Here is an 18,825-nt window from a genome sequence, read left to right on the forward strand (position 1 = left end):
TAGGATAGAACTCACAACCTCCTGGTTGTGATGAAGAGCTCTGGTGATTCAGCAGACTAAAAGCACTGTTATTAACATCCACTTACATCTGCTGCCTGCAATTACTGCAAGTTCAAATCTCACCAGGCTCAAGGTTGATTCAGCCTTCCATCCTTTCTAAGGTAGGTAAAATGAGGACCCAGATTATGGGGGCAATAAGCTGACTTTATATAAATATACAAAAGGACGAAGGCTATTGCTTAACGCATTGTAAGCTGCCCTGAGTCTTTGGAGAAGGGTGGCTTATAAATCAAGTTAAAAAAAAAAAGAGCTCCATCTCTAGGCCACTAAGTCGCTTTCAATGCTTTAGAAACGGTACTACGAATAGTCCTTGACTTATAATAGTTCATTTAGAGACTCTTTGAAGTTACAGGGCACCGTAAAAAGGTGACTTAGGACCGTTTTTCACACTTAACGACTGTTGCGGCATCCCCATGGTCACATGATCAAAATTCAGATGCTTGGCAACTGATTCACATTTATGTCGGTTGCAGTGTCCTGGGTTCATGTGATCGCCTATTATGACTTCCTGACAAGCAAAGTCAATGGGGAAGCCAGATTCACTTAACAACCATTTTACTATCTTAACAACTTGCAGTACTTCACTAAACAACGGTGGCAATAAAGGCAGTTAAATTGTGCAAAAGTCACTTAACAATGTGACTTTTGCACAAAAGTCACTTAACAATGTGACTTAGCAGCAGAAATTTTGGGCTCAATTGTGGTCATAAATCGAGGATTACCGATACTCCATCCTAAAGAAATTATACCCTCCCAGGAATGAGATCTGACTGTAATCACAAGCCTTCTCTACGATGGTTGCAAGATTCCTCCTCCTCTGGTGTACAATTTTTCATCCCTTTTAAACCGTACTTGAAATCTAGTTTTATATTCTGGTATTCTGCTTCTGAGGAGCACTTTATTTTATTTATTGATTTTCCTAATGTGGCATGGAGTTTTATTGAATGGCGTGTTGATTTTAACTAAAGATATTACTGATAATTTATGTTGTAAATCCTGCAGGCAGTTTTGCCAGGAATAAAACACTTAATTTAAGCGCTAGGTGGTGCTGTTAAGCTATACGGAAGTGCAATTTTTTTTATCCGAAAGCTTCAAACTTTCTTTGCATGCTTTCTGAAAGCCCTGGAAGTTTATCTATGGCTATTAGCAAACTGAAAGAGTGATAAATATGCTGCTGTTCCTCTTTTTCCTCCTCCCTGTTTGCTCCTCTGTGTTCTTTAATTTCTTGTATTCTATTTTCATTAGCATGTATCATTTTACTTGCCTTTGCTCCTATGTCTATTGCCTTCAGGCTGACTTATTCCATGCTCTTCTAATAGTCTTTAAAATAAACGAAAAGTAAATATACAAATAATTAAATGCAGGTTCTGTTCTAATTAGTCCATTTTTGTACATGGCTAAAAGCAACTTCCACTTACAGAGGTATGTTAATGTTGAATATGAAGGTTACATCTATCCAGCCATGGATGTTAGCCATGAGAGCGAAATAGAATATACACATTGAGAAGTGTGCATCTCAATATAAGAAACTGGACACATACAGTGTTTCCCCGAAAATAAGACCCTGTCTTATATTTTTTTGATCCTTGAAATAAGCACTTGGCCTTATTGCCATGTGCTCAAAAGCCTGATTGGGCTTATTATCAGAGGGTGTCTTATTTTGGGGAAAACAGGGTATAACAAACAAGGGTTCTTATAGACCACTATAGGAAAGAGAATGCAGAAGGTTTTCGATTATTATGTGAACCATGGAAGAGTAGGATATATTTATTAATTTAATAAGTAAGAGAACTTTTCCCTAGATTGTGATCTTGATTTGAACCCTGACAGCTGCCACTTTACGGTTACGCTTGTGCTAAATTATTATATAGGAGGGGGAGGGGGTATGAAGAAAGGAATGCTTTGGAAATGAAAGCAAATGCTCTATCTGCTCAAGAAGCTGCCTCAAGGTTACCCAGTTGGAAGAAGAAGAGGGCTGCATAGGTCTGCACTGTCCATTGGGAAAACAGCTTGCTTGAATCAGATTGGTTACACTGAGGGGAACAATGGGAGACAGTTAGGGGAGGAAAAAGTAGAACTTGAGGATTTTGGCATGTAATTTTCAGTTCTGGTTTTGCTTTACTGAAATACACTCAATCTCTAATTAACTATACCTTTCTCAACAAATAGAGCCAAGGATTGTTTCTAATTACAGGTTTAAATTGTGGCAGGTCTGACAAATCCATTGCTTACCCCCCTTTTCTTCTTCTTTTCTCTTTCCATGTAAGAAGGAGCACCTTGATGACTGCAAGAGATAGATTCCTTCCCTCCATTCTGAGACAGAACAGGGTTTTTTTTCCCCCACCGGTCATGAAATAAGAAGGGAAACAAGCTTCCTGGGGAATTAGTATTTTGTAGGCACTCTGGTTTAGGTCACAGCTGTCAACTCGGAAACAGATTTCCAGACATTTCTTCTGAGGCTTACTTCATTTAATTTTTACATTAAATGAATTAGAAAATATGATTAAAGATCATTGAACGTTCTCCACCAGGTTTGTCTAAACTTACAAACCCATGAATCAGAGGCAAGATAAAAAGATGAAAACTTTATTAGAAGGAAGAAGATCTTCTCTGTTTAGTAGGCTTTGAGACTAAACTGATTTACTTTTGAATATGTTCTTCTAATTTCTGTGGTATTTTATTTACCAATGTTTCCCCAAAAATAAGACCCTGTCTTATATTTTGTTGAACCCTGAAATAAGGACTTGGCCTTATTGCCATGTGCTCAAAAGCCCGATTAGGCTTATTATCAGGGGATGTCTTATTTTGAGAAAACAGGGTATGAGTGTTAGAACTTAGCTTCCAACATTTACTGGCTAAACATTCAGTGGAAATTAGTTTTTCACTGAAAAAAGAAAACAAAATCCAGTCCAAAGTAAGCATTGCTTAGCTTCATGCTTATTTTTTTCCATTAGAATTGATGGAATTTAGTATTAATATTTTAATTTGGCTGGATCACAAAACTAAGCAGTGGCTGTTTATTTCAGTTTTCATAAGTGGTTACTTCATGAGGGTTACATGCAAAATATACATTGGAAGTGGAGGTCTACAACATTTTGTGGGAATGAACATTGGAGGGGAAAGCACTTGTTCATGACTGGTTAGTCCTGTAATATAGATATAAATGCCTCACATACTTATTATTTCTGAATATCAAGACCATGGTAACTTAAAAGACTATCACAGTTTTCTATTTTTATTCCAGATTCACCACAAGTAATATATTTATCTCATTAATTCACCTCTCCTACCCCACCAGGTCAACTTAAAATCAAAGATGCTCTTGTTAGAATTAATCTAAGCAGTTTTTCCTAATTGTCCATCAACTGTGGCCTTGTCCAGAAACCCCAGCTTTGGAATTATATGTGAAGAGTAAATACCCAGCTACACAGAGACACACGCACACAAACCTCAAAGTATTTATATAAAACTGTACGAGTTAACAATATAACTTATGATAAGGCCTCTGTTGCTATGTAGAGTGATACTTGCATTCCTTTGTTACAAATATGTCAGACAAAGGAAATACTGGTGATACACCTTGGGACAATTTTTTCTGTCAGGTTTCTCAATTAGGGGAAAAAGTAAACCTGACTGAGCTTAACATGCTTAACAATAGGTCATTGAAGATACACCCACCACCACCACATTTGTGGACACGTGTGCTTTATAAAATGTACCTGAAATTCCCATCCTTAAAATACAAGTTTATTTCATTGCTCGAACAGATTACTGTCCTGAACAGATAACATTAGCTGTAAGAAATACAAAATTCCCTAGCTGGTGGCAACCTTACATTTCGGATAATCTCTCTTTTATGCCTCTACAATATATTTGCAAATGTACTGGGAAAATATTTTGTTTAAAATAGTAGGTACATTTATATACCTATACATCATACATATTTTCATCTGTATCTCAAATTAATTACATCTTTATCCTACAATTAGGTGTTTAATAGAGATGAACATTCTGTTGAGGAACATTTCCTTGAATTCCTGATATTTTTTTCTTTAAATTGTTTTAGATGTGCCTAGCTGATTCTTGCAAGTCTGATGTGTAAATTGAATAATAAATTACCATTATTTGGTTTGACTTATAGATACAAGGTCCAGTTTGTGTTCTATTAATGAAATAATTAAAAATACTGTATTTAAAATGAGAAAGCAGATGATGATAAATATTTATACCTGTAGGAATATACCAGGATTCAAAGCATGACAAATATCAATCATGTCCCATGTAAACTCAGCAGATAACTTAAATTTACATTTCAGATCTTAGAACAATTGTAGTGGTATTGTTAGTTTTCAAAAAAGTAGAATAGTTTTCAAAGAATTAAGCTAGATATAACTCTAGAAAAATTGCCAGAGCAAATATTCTCAAAATATTCAAGAAGGCTTAGCTAACCATTTAGCATTGTGACTTGAATATGGCCTACTGATAATTCAAAAAGAAAGAGAGGCCAGTATTCTCTCTTACTCTATTCACAAACCATAAATATTAAAAAGAAACATTCTTTCTGCTAAAATTGAGAATAATAGGAAATTCTACTTAGGAAGATAATTCTTTTTCTTCCCCATGAACCTTTAAAGTCACATGTGCATTACTTCAGAACTGTTTTGCAAGCTAGAAGGCTTGCGTTTATTTTCATATCATATTTGTTTAACCTCCTAAAATTCATCTTAATACATACCTCAACTATGGGTGATAGAATTCAAACAAATGCAATGACTTTGAAAATATCAAACATCTCTCAATTTCTCTTACAATTCTGACTGATTTTCTATATGAATGCTAGACCCTTGTAACCATCTTTCTCCTCAAGGAATTTGGAAAGGGGTACCCATCACAATCAATATTAGTTGATAAGGTTTCTGTCTTACCAGCTTCAATTCTACATTCCCAAAAGCAGTTGAACACTTTGCTTGGCCCAATGTTACTCATCTTGAGTTGTTCATCAGTCAAGTGATAAATCGACTAATCAGGGAGGGGGGGTGCCTTCCCTTGAATTAAATATGAACTTCCTTTGTCTCATAATATCCTTAACAAAACCATGATGGATATTTCCATACACCCCCTGGGGAATGTGACGTCTCCTGCATAATGCGGTAGCTGTTTCTGAAGTGGAAAAGTGGTCCTGTGTATATAAACCTATTAACTGAGGCAGCTGGAAAGGCTGCACTAAGCGCAAAGAAAAGCAGGCTGGTAAACTTCAGACCAGCAGACCAGATACTTGCCTTTGAGTACTGTGCTCAGTATCGGAAGAAGAAAGTGTGGCACGTTGAAGAGAAATTCAGCACCAAGGAGAGCTCCAAGTCTCCCTTGTGCAAAAGCTACCCTTACGGTATTTTTGAAGAATCCAAAAGTCCATCTTCTGGCTTTGTAAGTAAAAGTTGATATTTGTTCATTTCAGTCTAGAGAAATATATATATTTTCCTTAAACCCATTTTAGATTTTCTATATGTATGTGGAGTTGATATGATTTAATAATAATGCAGTTATCACAATGTAGTGTAAGAAGGCTGAAAATGAATTCAAAATATGAATTTCTCTTCTGGGATGATTTTCTGATTTCTCAAATAACAAAAGTTTCTCTTTTAAAAAATGCATATTTCATACTCATTATTTCATATTCTTTTTGCATTTCCCTTTTCCTTGAATAAAAGGGAATACTCATCCACCTCCTCCTGATCATTTAAACTATTTCCTTTATATTTATATGCAATTTAAAACTTTTTAAATAAATCATGAAGACTTTCCCCCCATCATTTTTCACATTCACATATTTAAAGAGTAGTGGAGAAATATGTAGTTTAGCTTCCATTTCTCTAAAATTATTCACTTAAATTTCAGTAGTATTCTCTATATTTTTTTTTATATTTACTCTATTCTTGTGATCAGACAAAATGAATACTTTTTTAAAACAATGAAATAAACCACAATTTGTCGCATACAATTTCAGTTGCAGAACAACGTGAAGATATTCCTGAGGGGAAGCTGTGTTAGACTATGGCAGTAAAAACAACATTTTGTAGCAGCTTGAAGATTTATACATTTTTTATAAGAGAAGCTTTATTTGATCACACTCTGCCTTGGATAGATATTTTCAGGAAAATGGATCACCATCAACAAGTTTTTTCCTCTTTCTTGACTCTAATCTCAGAGCTCTTTATGTGGATGTTATGGACTAATTTTCAATGAGTTTACTGGTGTTTCAAATGTTTAGCTCTATTTTCTGTCATAACTTCAAAGCAAATGCAGCTAATACAAGTTCTTTGATGCTATTTTTAACAACAGGGTAAAATTACTTTGAAAATCAAGATGATCTAAGTTAATATTTTGACACTTTAATTATATATAATTAGGAAAATTGTTTATCTGTCAATCACTCTATTTCCACCCCACCCCCCATATCCTCTGTACCTCAACTTCCGTCATTGCTTTTTTATGTCAGGATTCATTTAAAATTTCTCTGCATGCCATATGCTTAACCTCATGAAAGAAAGCATTTATCAAGTAGCCAAGCATAGCTATAATATTCAATATATTATTGGTGTTCTTCAAATTACTAGTAACAGTTTCTCTGTATAAATCAGTAGAGTCTTGTGTGTAGACCTGCATAACAATTCCTATCTCAGATATTCACTATGAAGAAATTTCTGGCCTCTTGAGTATTTTAATGAAAATGTCTAGTCCGCATTCTTAATTCATATTTTAAGCTATAAATGAGCACAGGAGGGAGAGAGGGAGGGAGAGACAGAGAGAGAGAAAGAGAGAGATCTATATATCTACACCTACATTTACATCTATATCTTCTGTAGATCTCATTTACTATAAATCTCTCTCTCTCTCTCTCTCTCTCTCTCCCACCCTCCCTCCCTCCCTCCCTCCCTCCCTCCCTCCCTCTCCATATCAATGGTACTGATTTTCCACAAAAGTCTACTTCTGACAAGATATTTATTTATCAAGCATTGGACACTGGTAGCACGAAGGGCTTATTTCTGTCATTTTTGCCAATCCAGGTCAAAAGAGATGGAACACAGAAGTAGCTCCCATCTTCTCCTCTTTTTTACATTCCTCTATGTTTTCTGCTCTCAAGCCATTGCCTTGCCTCCTTTAGGATCATACTCAGCTATAAGGTAAGAAAACCCTAAGCAATCTCTCCTACAACTGATAACATGATTTGTAAATTTAAGAACTACTTGAATCCTACGGACTGAAATAAGATAAATTTTTACTTGTGTTGATAGCCAAGTCTAATGGCAAATATTGCTTTCACTGTCCCAAAGTCATCTGAAGAATATTATACTACTTTTTACTCTTTAACAAAAAGATACCGGAGTATTTATTTAGGCAAATGAATTAGGTATTTTTGAGCTATTGCAATTGGATTTTACTTGTATACACGGAGTAGGATAGAAAAGATAAACTAGTCCAGTAAATATTTTTAAAAAAACAATAACAATAGAGATTTATCACCCTTCAGTTTGGGTGTCTTTAAAGTATTAAACTCAAGGCTGGGGTTAGTGTGTGTGTTGGGGAGGTAGATTTCCATGTATGCAAATGCACATACAACTGTAAGCAGGTAATGTCATTATGCAGCTGCTATCTTGTGAATATAAAGAAGATGTTCTTAATTATTTGGAAAATTGTTAAAGTAGTCCCTATATTTGTTTATGAGAAACTTGAATAGTTGTCATAAATTTGGTGCTCTGGGATCTGGATTCTAAGCTTGTTTTGCATGGTTTCATTCATATAAAAGAGCACACATTACTATATCACACGTAAGAAAAACCTTCAATAAAGTGATACACCTTCACCTTCACTTAAGTGACACACCTTCACTTAGACTTCCCTTAGCAATAAGTCTCGAGATATTTGAGATATTCAGAAAGCATTTATTATAAATCTTAAGAAATGAAGCAGGGTTGGCTTGGTTAGTAGTTAGATGGCAGATCAAAAGGAAACATCAGTATTGTAATCTAGATTAGAATTATGGAGAAAAACTTTCTGGAAGTTGCACTACTTTGTCCAAAAAGTGGTATATTACTCATGTAATTACTTTGCATCCAGCTTTGGTCACCACATTATAAAAAAGACATTGAGACTCTAGAAAGAGAGCAAGAAAGATAATTAGAGGACTGGAAGCTAAAACAGATGAAGAAGGATTGTGGGAATTGGGAGTGCTTAATTTAATGAAAAGAAGGACTAGGGATGACATGATAACAGTGTTCCAATATCTAAGGGGCTGCTACAAAGTGTGGGTGGGGGTGAGGTCAATCTATTTTCCAAAGCACCTAAAAGGAGAACAAGAAGCAATGGATGGAAATTAATTAAAGACAGAAAAACTTATAAATAAAGAGAAATTTCCTGACAGTTAGAAGAATTAATCAGTGGAATGCCTTCCTTTCAAAAGTTGTGGGGGGCTCCATCACTGGAGATTTTAAAGAAGAGATTGGACAACCATGTGTCTGAAATGATATATGGTTTTGTGCTTGAGCAGGGGGTTGGATCAGAAGATCTCCAAGGTCCTTCCAACTCTATTATTCTGTTATGTAATGGTATGTGGGAATGACTTTGACAGATAGGAGGGAAGAGCCACAGCCAAGAAAACAGTCTGGTAACTAAAATTTGAGTCTGAAGAAGAGAAAGTGTCTTAGTTTTTCAGAGGGTAAAAGTATTCTGAAAAATATTTTCAGTCTTGCAAAAGTCTTTGACCTTATAATAAAGATAGAACTAGTACCCCTGGTTGTGCTTGTCTGAACTAGCTAACATCAACCCTGCATGTATAACCCACACATTAACATGTCTGGTCCACAAATTAACTGGAGCCCTATTTATTTAAACTAATCATAAGTGAACAAATCAGAAGCAGGATGGGGCAAATTGCTCGCTCACATTTACTAATTATGTTAACATTTAAAAAAAAAAATTCAGATTTCTTTTTTGATGCAGAAAAGGATTTCTCAGGAAAGGGAAATTATTGCTCTATTGTGACTATATTATATCAAATCACCTGTTTGTTTATTGCCTTTAATATTAATCCATCACATCTGCCAAGACATAGTTCATAGAGCAATTTTGAAACTTTTGTTTTGTGTTCAGTTTTTGATTAGTTCTGGGAAAAGTGTTAAAGAAATATTTAGGATTATCTATCTATCATCTATCTATCTATCTATCTATCTATCTATCTATCTATCTATCTATCATTTAGCTAGCTAGCTATTTTTAAGAAATACATAACAATAAATCAGGATTTGCAAAGAATTCCTCATCTAATCTGGTCCCAGAAATCAACCCCTTTCCTGTTTTATTTTAAGATTAGAATGGGGACTTTAGCTCATATATATTTATTGTCAGATATATGTGTTCTTTTTCCACATAGCTTATCTCAATGAAATTATCCATATTTAAGTAATTGATCTATATCACTCAGTTAAGCAAATGATTCAAAATCTCAGAGAGCACAGCATGGTTTCCTTCTGCTTTTAGGCAATGCAAAGGTATGCCACCATTATGACATGAATAGGTAACTTTAAAGTATCTTCGAAGTCCTTGCCTGTGAGAATGCTCTCCTTCCAAATCATTCTCAAAATTGTCTACCATCCTATTTTCCCTCCTCCAACCCTTCTCAGACTAGGAAACAGAATACCATTTGATGAACAAAGTGAATCTGATGGCACCCAAATTTCATTAAAACCCGAGGCTGATGTTCTTCAGACTACTCTACCTGAAAATGAGGAGTTCTATTTTGATATGTCCAGAGCTATTGACAGGTAAAACTTTTGAATTCTAATAAACATTGGGGGGGGGGGAAGTCTTTGTAAAATAATGTTGATAAACTCACTGATGCTTTCTGCTCTGTAGTTCTATTTGTCCTGTTTGAAACAAAGACTCCACAACAAGGAGTGAATTCATAGCAATTTTTGTGCATATCACCAGTAAATGTTAATCTCTATTTCTGTATAATAATATTGATCATACATTTTAAATCCATTATAGAAATACAAGACATGCTGATGGGCTCTTTACAAGTGGCTACAGCAAACTTTTGGGTCAACTTTCTGCAATTAAGTATTTGGAATCCCTAATTGGAAAAAGGGTTGAGTAAGTACCATGTGTTTCCCCGGTGCAGGTTACCTTTAAATATTCCTATATGGTTCATGTGATCCAGAAGTTTGTAATTTTTTATATTTTGTATTAATGATAAAGAGGTTTGAGATGGTGAAGAAGAAACCTTTAAGTGAACCTAGCAGTGCATTTAGAAATTTGAATTATAGTGAAGAGATATTTACAATATATTATTACACTGTTTCTTGTTATTGCAAAAAGGAAAGGTAGCAGATGTGGCAAGGAAGACTATGCAACTCCATCTGGTACAACAGTCATGACCTTTCCTGGAATGGGAGGCCCTTCTTGCAGTTTTGACTAGCTGCCGCAATAGACTATAGGTGGGGTTAGCTTTAAAGACCATACAGAAACAATGGGTGTTTTACAATGGATTTGCTTGACACCAATGATTTAGGAGATCACCAGGCTGAGCTTAAGAGAAAAAAGTTAGAGCATTGTTCTACATGATTCTTTGAGCTCCTGGGGGGGGGAGATGTGATATAAATCTAACACATGAATACTTTTATTTAAGAAGTTGAGGTTGGAAAACGAGAGAGAGAAAGGGGGCGGGAGGGAGGGAAGGAGGGGGAGAGGGAGAGGGAGAGAGAGCGTTGCTGGAAAATTTCTGAAGCTAGAATTTAGGAAAAGCTCTGATAGTATGCTGTTTACAAAATGCTGGTGACGTGAAAACTTGCCCATTAGGGCAAGACTTTGCATTAGGTACAAACCAGTTACATTGAGTAAACTGTGAACAAATCAATTAAACAGTGAACAAATCAATTAAGAACTCAGATGCCTCTGGTAAAGCAGACCATATGCCCAGAAACACCCTGTGCCTTAGGTCTCCTGCCTTTTATACTGAAAAAGCGAAGTCAATAATTCATTTCCAGGCATTTCACTGTTGCACTTAAATGTGCTGGATACTTTAGGAAGTAAAGATACTATTTTCAAGACCAATAAAAAATAATTATTTGCCACATGGCCCAAATTCCACAGTTTATACTTGGATATCCATTCTAGCTATGATTTCCCTTCAGAGTCAATGTGTTCATAAACCCAAGAAACATTTAACCAGAGGGTAAGATCAAGATCAAGACAAGGGCTTGTGCTGTTTTGTTTTGTTTTTTAAAAAAGTGAGAATTACAATAAAAGTATGAATGTTGACTGGCCTAGTCTCTGAGAGGCTTATGCATTAATATGCTTCCTGCAACTCCTTTTTTCCTTGCAGAAACAACAACCCCCTTGATGAGCAGATGCTAGTCAAACGTCACTCAGATGCTGTCTTCACTGACAACTACAGCCGTTTACGAAAACAGATGGCGGTGAAGAAGTACCTGGACTCTGTTCTAGCTGGGAATAAAAGGTAGGCAGAGGAAATGCCTAAAAATATCTGGGCTTTAAAAGGATCAGACAGTAATAACCCATGAACAAAATCTTCTTTTTAATGCATGGAAAACCACTTAATAACAGCAGCTTTCTGTTATTTTATTATAATTTGAGGACAAATTATAATAAAAATAGTTTTAAACCACAGTAGATTTTGTACTGAAAGAAAGGTGAGCATAACCTCTGCATTTACTATTTGTTATTTTTTGACATCTTTCTTCATGCAAAGGAATTATTTAGCAAAGAATTGGAGACCTAACTCTCAAATAGTAGTTTGATAATTACTAAATAAAAAGCCTTTTACTATGTTTCCATAGAATAGCTATACGTCTTTTTATATACCAAAACTACTTGAGTTGTATCTTTTCAGTAAAGACCTATAATGTTTGGCACAATAGAAGAGCAAAAGCACTAAGATTAATTCACTCCTAGGGATTCAACAAAATGTGCATTGTTTCTCTGCCATTTAGTCAAGAAGATCCCAACCAACCCAACCTTCAGGATGAAGTAGAATTGCTTGAACCAGCCTTCTTAGAAAATTATGGTGATGTCACTGTAGATCAGTGGTTCTCAACCTTCCTAATGCTGCATTCCTTTAATACAGTTCCTCATGTTGTAGTGACCCCCAACCATAAAATTATTCCTAAAACCATTGAAAATATGTGTTTTCCGATAGTCTTAGGCGACCCCTGTGAAAGGGTCATTCGACCCCCAAAGGGGTTGCGACCCACAGGTTGAGAACCACTGTTGTAGATTATCTGGGTCTTCCGAACCGCGTCCCACTGGTAGGTTGAAATTTGTTTCCAACCACAGAAACCATCTGTCCTTCAATCCTTGACACCCATGATATGGCTACTCCTTTCCCTCATCTGCAAATATATATGTATATATATATCTTAAATTATATAACTTCATATCACAAGAAGATAATTGCAGGGCTTCAATATATGTAAGCTAATGAAAATTAGTAGTTTGATATGGTTAATTTACTCAGTTTCCTGGGATTTTTCTTAAACTGAATATTAAGGTGCTGTAGCTCAGTGTGTCTCCTCCTTCATTAAGGTGAGAATCATTTTTTTGAAGATTTTTTTTGTGCTTTTTGCACAAGCATTTACCTTTAATGAGATAGATAGATGATAGATAGATAGATGATAGATAGATAGATAGATAGATAGATAGATAGATAGATAGATGGATAATCCATAGCTTTTTCCTTCATATCCTTCTGATTAATTGAAACTGAATCTGTAGCTGACAATCCCCAAAGTTTATCCTGACATATCAGACCTGCATTTACAAATTATTGCCTCATAGCTTGATTACGTGTCAGTCACTCTCAAACTATGAGTTCCCCATACATGTGAGATTGAAATTATGCAATAGTTTCAAAGCAGTGAGCTGTTCTGCATTAAGCCAGTCAAAAGCGATCAATGAAGGAAAATACCCTCTTTAATGGAATATGATTAAAATGGACAGCCTTGTCTAGATCTTTTGTTGGAGATGGAGTTTAGTGAGACAAAGAATCTTATCAGACATAAATGGTGGGAATTGACATATCTGGGGAAGGTATCTATATGTGGGCCCTCATGTCAGACAACTATTTTGAACCTAGTTCAAAATATTGGCCATGCAATATCTTAACAAACATGTTCCTATTTAGACTACTAGCCAGCCAGGCATGCTTGTCAGGATCCAATATTGACTAATTTAGTTCTTTTTTTTCTTTTTCTTTTAATGTCAAAAAAACTTTATTACAATTTAAAATATTAAAATACAAATACATCTGTAACAAGAATACGTCCATAATAATTGTACAATTCAACGTTGTTCTGACAATACACAAATCTTAACTCTCTTCATATATTCCCAGATATTCCTACTTGATCAAATATATGTAAACAAAATTTATGTCTAAATACGGAAATAACATTATTTGAACTTAAAGAAGCAATTCGAAAACAAAAAACCCAAATGGATTGCCAGGGGAAGTTTATAAACACTTAGGAGATTCGATAGAATTATTACTATTGGAAATATGTAATGAAGTCTTGAGGGAAGCAAAGGTACCACCCTGATCCCTAAAGAAGGCACTGACAATAAACAAATTAAGAATTATAGACCAATCTCACTGTTAAATTCAGATTATAAAATATTTATGAATATTATGGCGGAACGGATAAAAAAATACTAAATGAGGCGATACATATTGACTAATTTAGTTCTAAACATGCTCTATAGCCTTTGATTTGCTTCCCCCTGATATGATGTTCAGTTATCGGTGCACACATTGTGGTAGCCAGGGTAGGGAAGAACCATGTCTTGACAAGTTTGGAAATATCAAATCCTACTTAAAAGACATTAGATTGGACTATACATGTAGCATTGGAACATAAAAAGTAGCATGGTGGATCAGGCTTAAACACTATCTAACCCAGCATTCTGCTTCCAAGGGGATCAATTTTATCCCTCTACAAATCATAACAGCTACTTCTAGGCATCATTTCCCCCCACTACTGTTCCTGAGCAACAAGTATTGAACAGATATATATCTGATACTGGAGGCAATATAGGGCAATGGCCATTAATAGCCTTATCAACCATGATTTTGTTTAATCCCCTTTTAAAACTGTGTGGCGGTAACCTTCAAGACTACTCTTTCTAGTAAGTTCCTGAATGGAACTATATACTTTGTGAGCAGTATTTTTTTCAGCTCATCTGAATCTTCCACCATCCAGTTTTATTGGATGAGCTTGGATTTTAATGAACATCCTGTAAAATGAAATAATCCTCTATATTTTTTCCTGTTCCAAAAGAGAGACTAGTCTTTCAGCAGCTGCCATGAAAGTCAACCGATAGGATCAACAGCTCAGAACAATGTTATACAAATGGGGCAAACAAAATGCACGCAATTGGTACTTTTATATTTAAAGATGGTGATGTAAGAAATACTACAGAGATCAGAGCAGAATCTTTCAAGAATTTATTTAGTTTCTATCTTCCTTCAGCTACTTTCTACTAAAGGTTCTATAAGAACTATCCATGTTCAGAATTCTAAGAGGTCTTAGAAGAGATGAAAATAAGCAATTTTGGGCTCTAGAAATGAAGGGAAGAACAAAATGAATTTTCTCTCCTTTGTCTGGAAAACAGAGTAGCTTCTTCTGGATGCTACTTTCCCAGGATTTTGTCCAAACTGTGGTTCTTCCTTTATTTCAATGTGAGGATCCAGCATCTAAGTGTAGTTGTAATGATTCCTTCAGAGGCATCAATTGTTTTGGACTTTGGCTCCCATCAACCCAGTTAGCATGATCAATGGCTAGACATCTGTCATCCCTGGAAGATGTTTAATCCACTATCCCAGCTTTTATGACAAAGCATACAGAAGAAACATTATGATTTAAGAACATCCTTAGAAGTGTATTGCCTGTATTCCCATATTGAAGCCATCAGCACTATAAAAGACTTTGTGTGCAGATTCAGGGAAATCATACATAAAGTGAGATGTGCTGGTTGGTCATAGATCTCCTTATAATGCAATTTGCACAATTTCTGGTTTGGCTGGATTACAGAAATGCTAAGAAAGTGATGTCTTATTGAATTGAATTTCTAGAGCACAAGCAACATGTGATATTGTTGTTGTTGTTGTTAGTATTACTGTTAAGGATAAAATCTCTCAGACTAATAGAAGAGTCTTATATCAACAAAAGTGCGGAGCTTGCAAGTTTTAGAACATTAATTAAGAAAACCTGGTTCAAAAAGTTGACTTAAAAAATCCACTCAGCCTACAGAAAAACTGTATCAAGAAAAGTTTTTATTTACTTAATTTGTTTTAAATATCATTTTCTTCTTGACATGGAAATGGAATTGACCCAGCACACAATCTCCAGTAGATTGTGCAGGAGAGGTGGAATACATTAACAAATCCCTCCTAACTCTATTACCAATCACATCAACCAACCAACTTGACAGAATTAGGGGATCTTTCAGAACAAGAATATCTGAGTGTTTGGTTGTCAGGAGTTGTACTTTTCCAAATCATTGTTTGGAAGGCAATATGACAGTAGTACCATGTTTCCCTGAAAATAAGACCCTGTCTTATATTTTTTTTGAGCCCCGAAATAAGCGTTTGGCCTTATTTGGGGGGGGAGGTCTTATTATTTTGGGGCACGTGGAGCAAGACAGACCTCCTCTTGCCATCTTACCCAATTTCCAGCTCTGCGTTTTTGGGAAGGGCTTATTTTCAGGGGGAGGCTTATTTTAGTGCATGCACTCAAAAGCCCAATTGAGCTTATTATCAGGGGATGCCTTATTTTCGGTGAAACAGGGTACAATTACATCATCACAGAGGTGGGACTGGAATTTTCATCCCCTTTCCTTAAATTGGTGGGTTTCATATTTTTTTAATGATCAGATTAAACCAGTGGTGGGATTCAAAATTTTTTACTACCGGTTCTGTGGGTGTGGCTTGGTGGGCGTGGTGTGGCTTGGTGGGCGTGGTATGGCTTGGTGGGAATGGCTTGGTGGGCATGGCAGGGGAAGGATACTGTAAAATCTCCATTCCCACCCCACTCCAGGGGAAGGTTACTGCAAAATCCCCATTTCCTCCTGATCAGCTAAGACTCGGGAGACAGAGAATAGATGGGGGCAGGGCCAATCAGACGTGGTATTGACCGGTTCTCCAAACTACTCAAAATTTCCACTATGGCTCTCCATAACTGGTCAGAACCTGCTGAATACCACCTCTGGATTAAACATTACTGGCATAATATATATATATTAACTTTTTATTTTGAGAAAAAATAGAACCCAGCAGAAAATCATGGTGCAGCCATTCAGTTTGTCAAACATTTCAGGCGGGTGATTGTGGGCGGAGGGCACCAAAAGAGGCTGAGGGATCCATGTGGTCCGGCGTTTATAACTTTGCACCCACCTTTATTCTAGGGGAGACATTGTAGTAGGAATTATAAATCAAATTCCCATTTCTGGGAATACGTAAAAACTTGAATCCATCTAGCAGTTGTTAATTAGCAAGACCAAATTTTTAAGAAATATCATCGCTCTTCATTAAAGTGTATTAAACACTTAAGCTGATATGTTTTTTTGTTGTTTTCTTCTCTCTCTCTCTCTCTCTCTCCAGGACCCCTGAAGACGACTCATAAAAAAAAAAAAAATACTGCAAAAAGTCCTGCAAAGAAAAAAAAAATCTTAAAAAAAAGATCAAGCTATTTTTTGAGTTTCTCATAGTATTTCAAAGAGATGGTTTCATTATTTAAAATCAAAACGAATATATATTGTGGAGTGAAATTTGTGATATTTATGTTTCTTACATAATAAAAATGGATGTTTACACTGTAAATAATAACTTTAGAGTGATCGGACTATACATGTATGCTGGTTTAACTGATACAGATTCTCTTCCTTCTGATGCTGTAAGTCTGTTGCTTTGATTGCCTGCAGTTTCAGTAAAGACAAATAATGCAGAGAAGCAAAATACATCAAAAGTTGCTGTTTAGACTCAATACAGAAAACGACTTAGGCTCTTTGCTGGATAATTCAGGGGTTTCAGTGTTGTCCTTTCCTCATCCCTGCTAACTCCGCCTTAAGGGAGAAGCAGCAAGATATTTCAGAAATATGCGGCAATAAAGCACAAAGGTATCCATCTGAAACCTGGCAGCATTTTGCTGCCTTCCATCATTATGCAAGCAATCCTTAACTTACAACAGTTCATTTAGTGACCAAGTTACCATATCACTGAAAAAAGTGACTATGACCATTTTTCACACTTACAGTATGGCTGTTGCAGCATGGTCACGTGATCAAAATTTGGGTACTGAGCAACTGATTCATAATTATGATGGTTGCTGTTATCCCAGAATCACTTCACCTTTTGCAGCCTTCTGATAAGCAAAGACAATGGGGAAGCCAGATTCACTTAACAAGCATGCTACTAACTGAACAACTGCGGCAAGGAAAGTTGTAAAATGGGGCAAAATTTGCTTAGTGACTGTCTCACTTAGCAACAAAAAATTTAGGCTCAATTGTGGTCATAAATCAGGGACTATCTGTATAATAAAAGCTTGCAGTCCTGACTTTTAACAGTCATGCCCAAGCTTGGATGGAAGCAAGGTATTTCACTGTCAAATAAATGGCATTTCCTTAATGTCAGTATAAAAATGTTGTTCCTAAAGCACAGGGCATCACTCCGGAGAGTTAGACAATAAGAAAATAAGTTGATTGAATTTGGAATGGAACTGTTAGGATCATTGGTTTGTCACTGGGAGCAATGGTTAAAACTCCAGCAAAGTATAGTAGATAGGGGAATATTTTGATGGACTGAATCAGGGGTGGGTTCTACTTACCTTTACTATCGGTTCACAATGAGAGTTTTTCTCTCACAGAAGCTTTTGCGCATGTGCAGATCACCCGTGATGACATTGTGGCAGGTGGGCGGAGCCTCCCGCCGGTTTTACTACCGGTTCTATAGAACCGGACTGAACCAGGGGCAACCCACCACTGAACTGAATATGTGGATACAGAGGGATGGAGGGAGGGAGGGAGGGAGGGAGGGAGGGAGGGAGAGAGAGAGAGATGCAGACACATGCGGGTTGGTGGTGAAATTACTTTCCCAGAAAACTGGCAAAGCAGAAGGTGGGAAGTAGAAATCTTGTGTATACACACACTCTGCCTGATTCTCAAGTGATTCACAAAGTTTGGTTTACTGGCTGACCTTTTCAAGGGATAAGCCTAGCTTCTGTGGAGCCAGCAAGTGAAGCCTCTTGAGACGCGACTTACTCAAATAGCCATTGATCGTTTTCAACTGGAAAAAGCCCAGCACCCATAAATAAACTACTTGCCAGCTCAAGGCCGGAAACTGACAAGCTAAATATTGTTTCATCTAAATTATTTTTCAACATAGGTAGCCAGGGCTTCAATTTCTAATATTGACGGGTGCTAGCAAGTCATATTTTATAGTTATAACTTGCTGTTCTGATGGTGCTCTGCTTATCTTCAGTGGGAGAATGTTAGTCCCTTACATCTCCTTCTGTAGGTAGATGATAGCTAACTATTGTAGGGGAGTTTTACTCTTCTGTGCAAATAACAAGTGAACAATGAAGTAAACTATAAACGGTAGACTTTTCCTCTCCTTCCTTCCTGGAATTTGAAATATGAGCATCCCAGGTAGATTTTTTATTTTTTTTTAAAGTAATGTCCCAAAGCTTCTAGCATCTG

General features: G+C 36.2%; 1 protein-coding gene across 1 annotated transcript; it reads left to right on the forward strand.

The window, feature by feature from the left end:
* Positions 1-5,254: 5,254 nt before the first annotated feature.
* Positions 5,255-16,957, forward strand: VIP (vasoactive intestinal peptide). The gene is made up of 6 exons (XM_087892321.1): positions 5,255-5,484; positions 7,125-7,241; positions 9,738-9,878; positions 10,105-10,209; positions 11,441-11,575; positions 16,733-16,957. Exons 2-6 carry the CDS (start codon positions 7,135-7,137, stop codon positions 16,752-16,754), a joined length of 510 nt encoding a protein of 169 aa, XP_087748447.1. The 5' UTR covers positions 5,255-5,484; positions 7,125-7,134; the 3' UTR covers positions 16,755-16,957.
* Positions 16,958-18,825: the final 1,868 nt, after the last annotated feature.

The sequence above is a fragment of the Pantherophis guttatus genome, chromosome 1 (genome assembly GCF_059756535.1).
Source record: "Pantherophis guttatus breed Tessera chromosome 1, ASM5975653v1, whole genome shotgun sequence".
NCBI lineage: Eukaryota > Metazoa > Chordata > Lepidosauria > Squamata > Colubridae > Pantherophis > Pantherophis guttatus.

Coding starts and splice junctions, on each gene's coding strand:
- VIP (XM_087892321.1), top strand. CDS start 7,135: ATGGAACACAGAAGTAGCTCCCATCTTCTCCTCTTTTTTACATTCCTC. Junction 7,242..9,737: donor GGATCATACTCAGCTATAAG/GTAAGAAAACCC, acceptor AACCCTTCTCAG/ACTAGGAAACAGAATACCAT. Junction 11,576..16,732: donor GTTCTAGCTGGGAATAAAAG/GTAGGCAGAGGA, acceptor CTCTCTCTCCAG/GACCCCTGAAGACGACTCAT.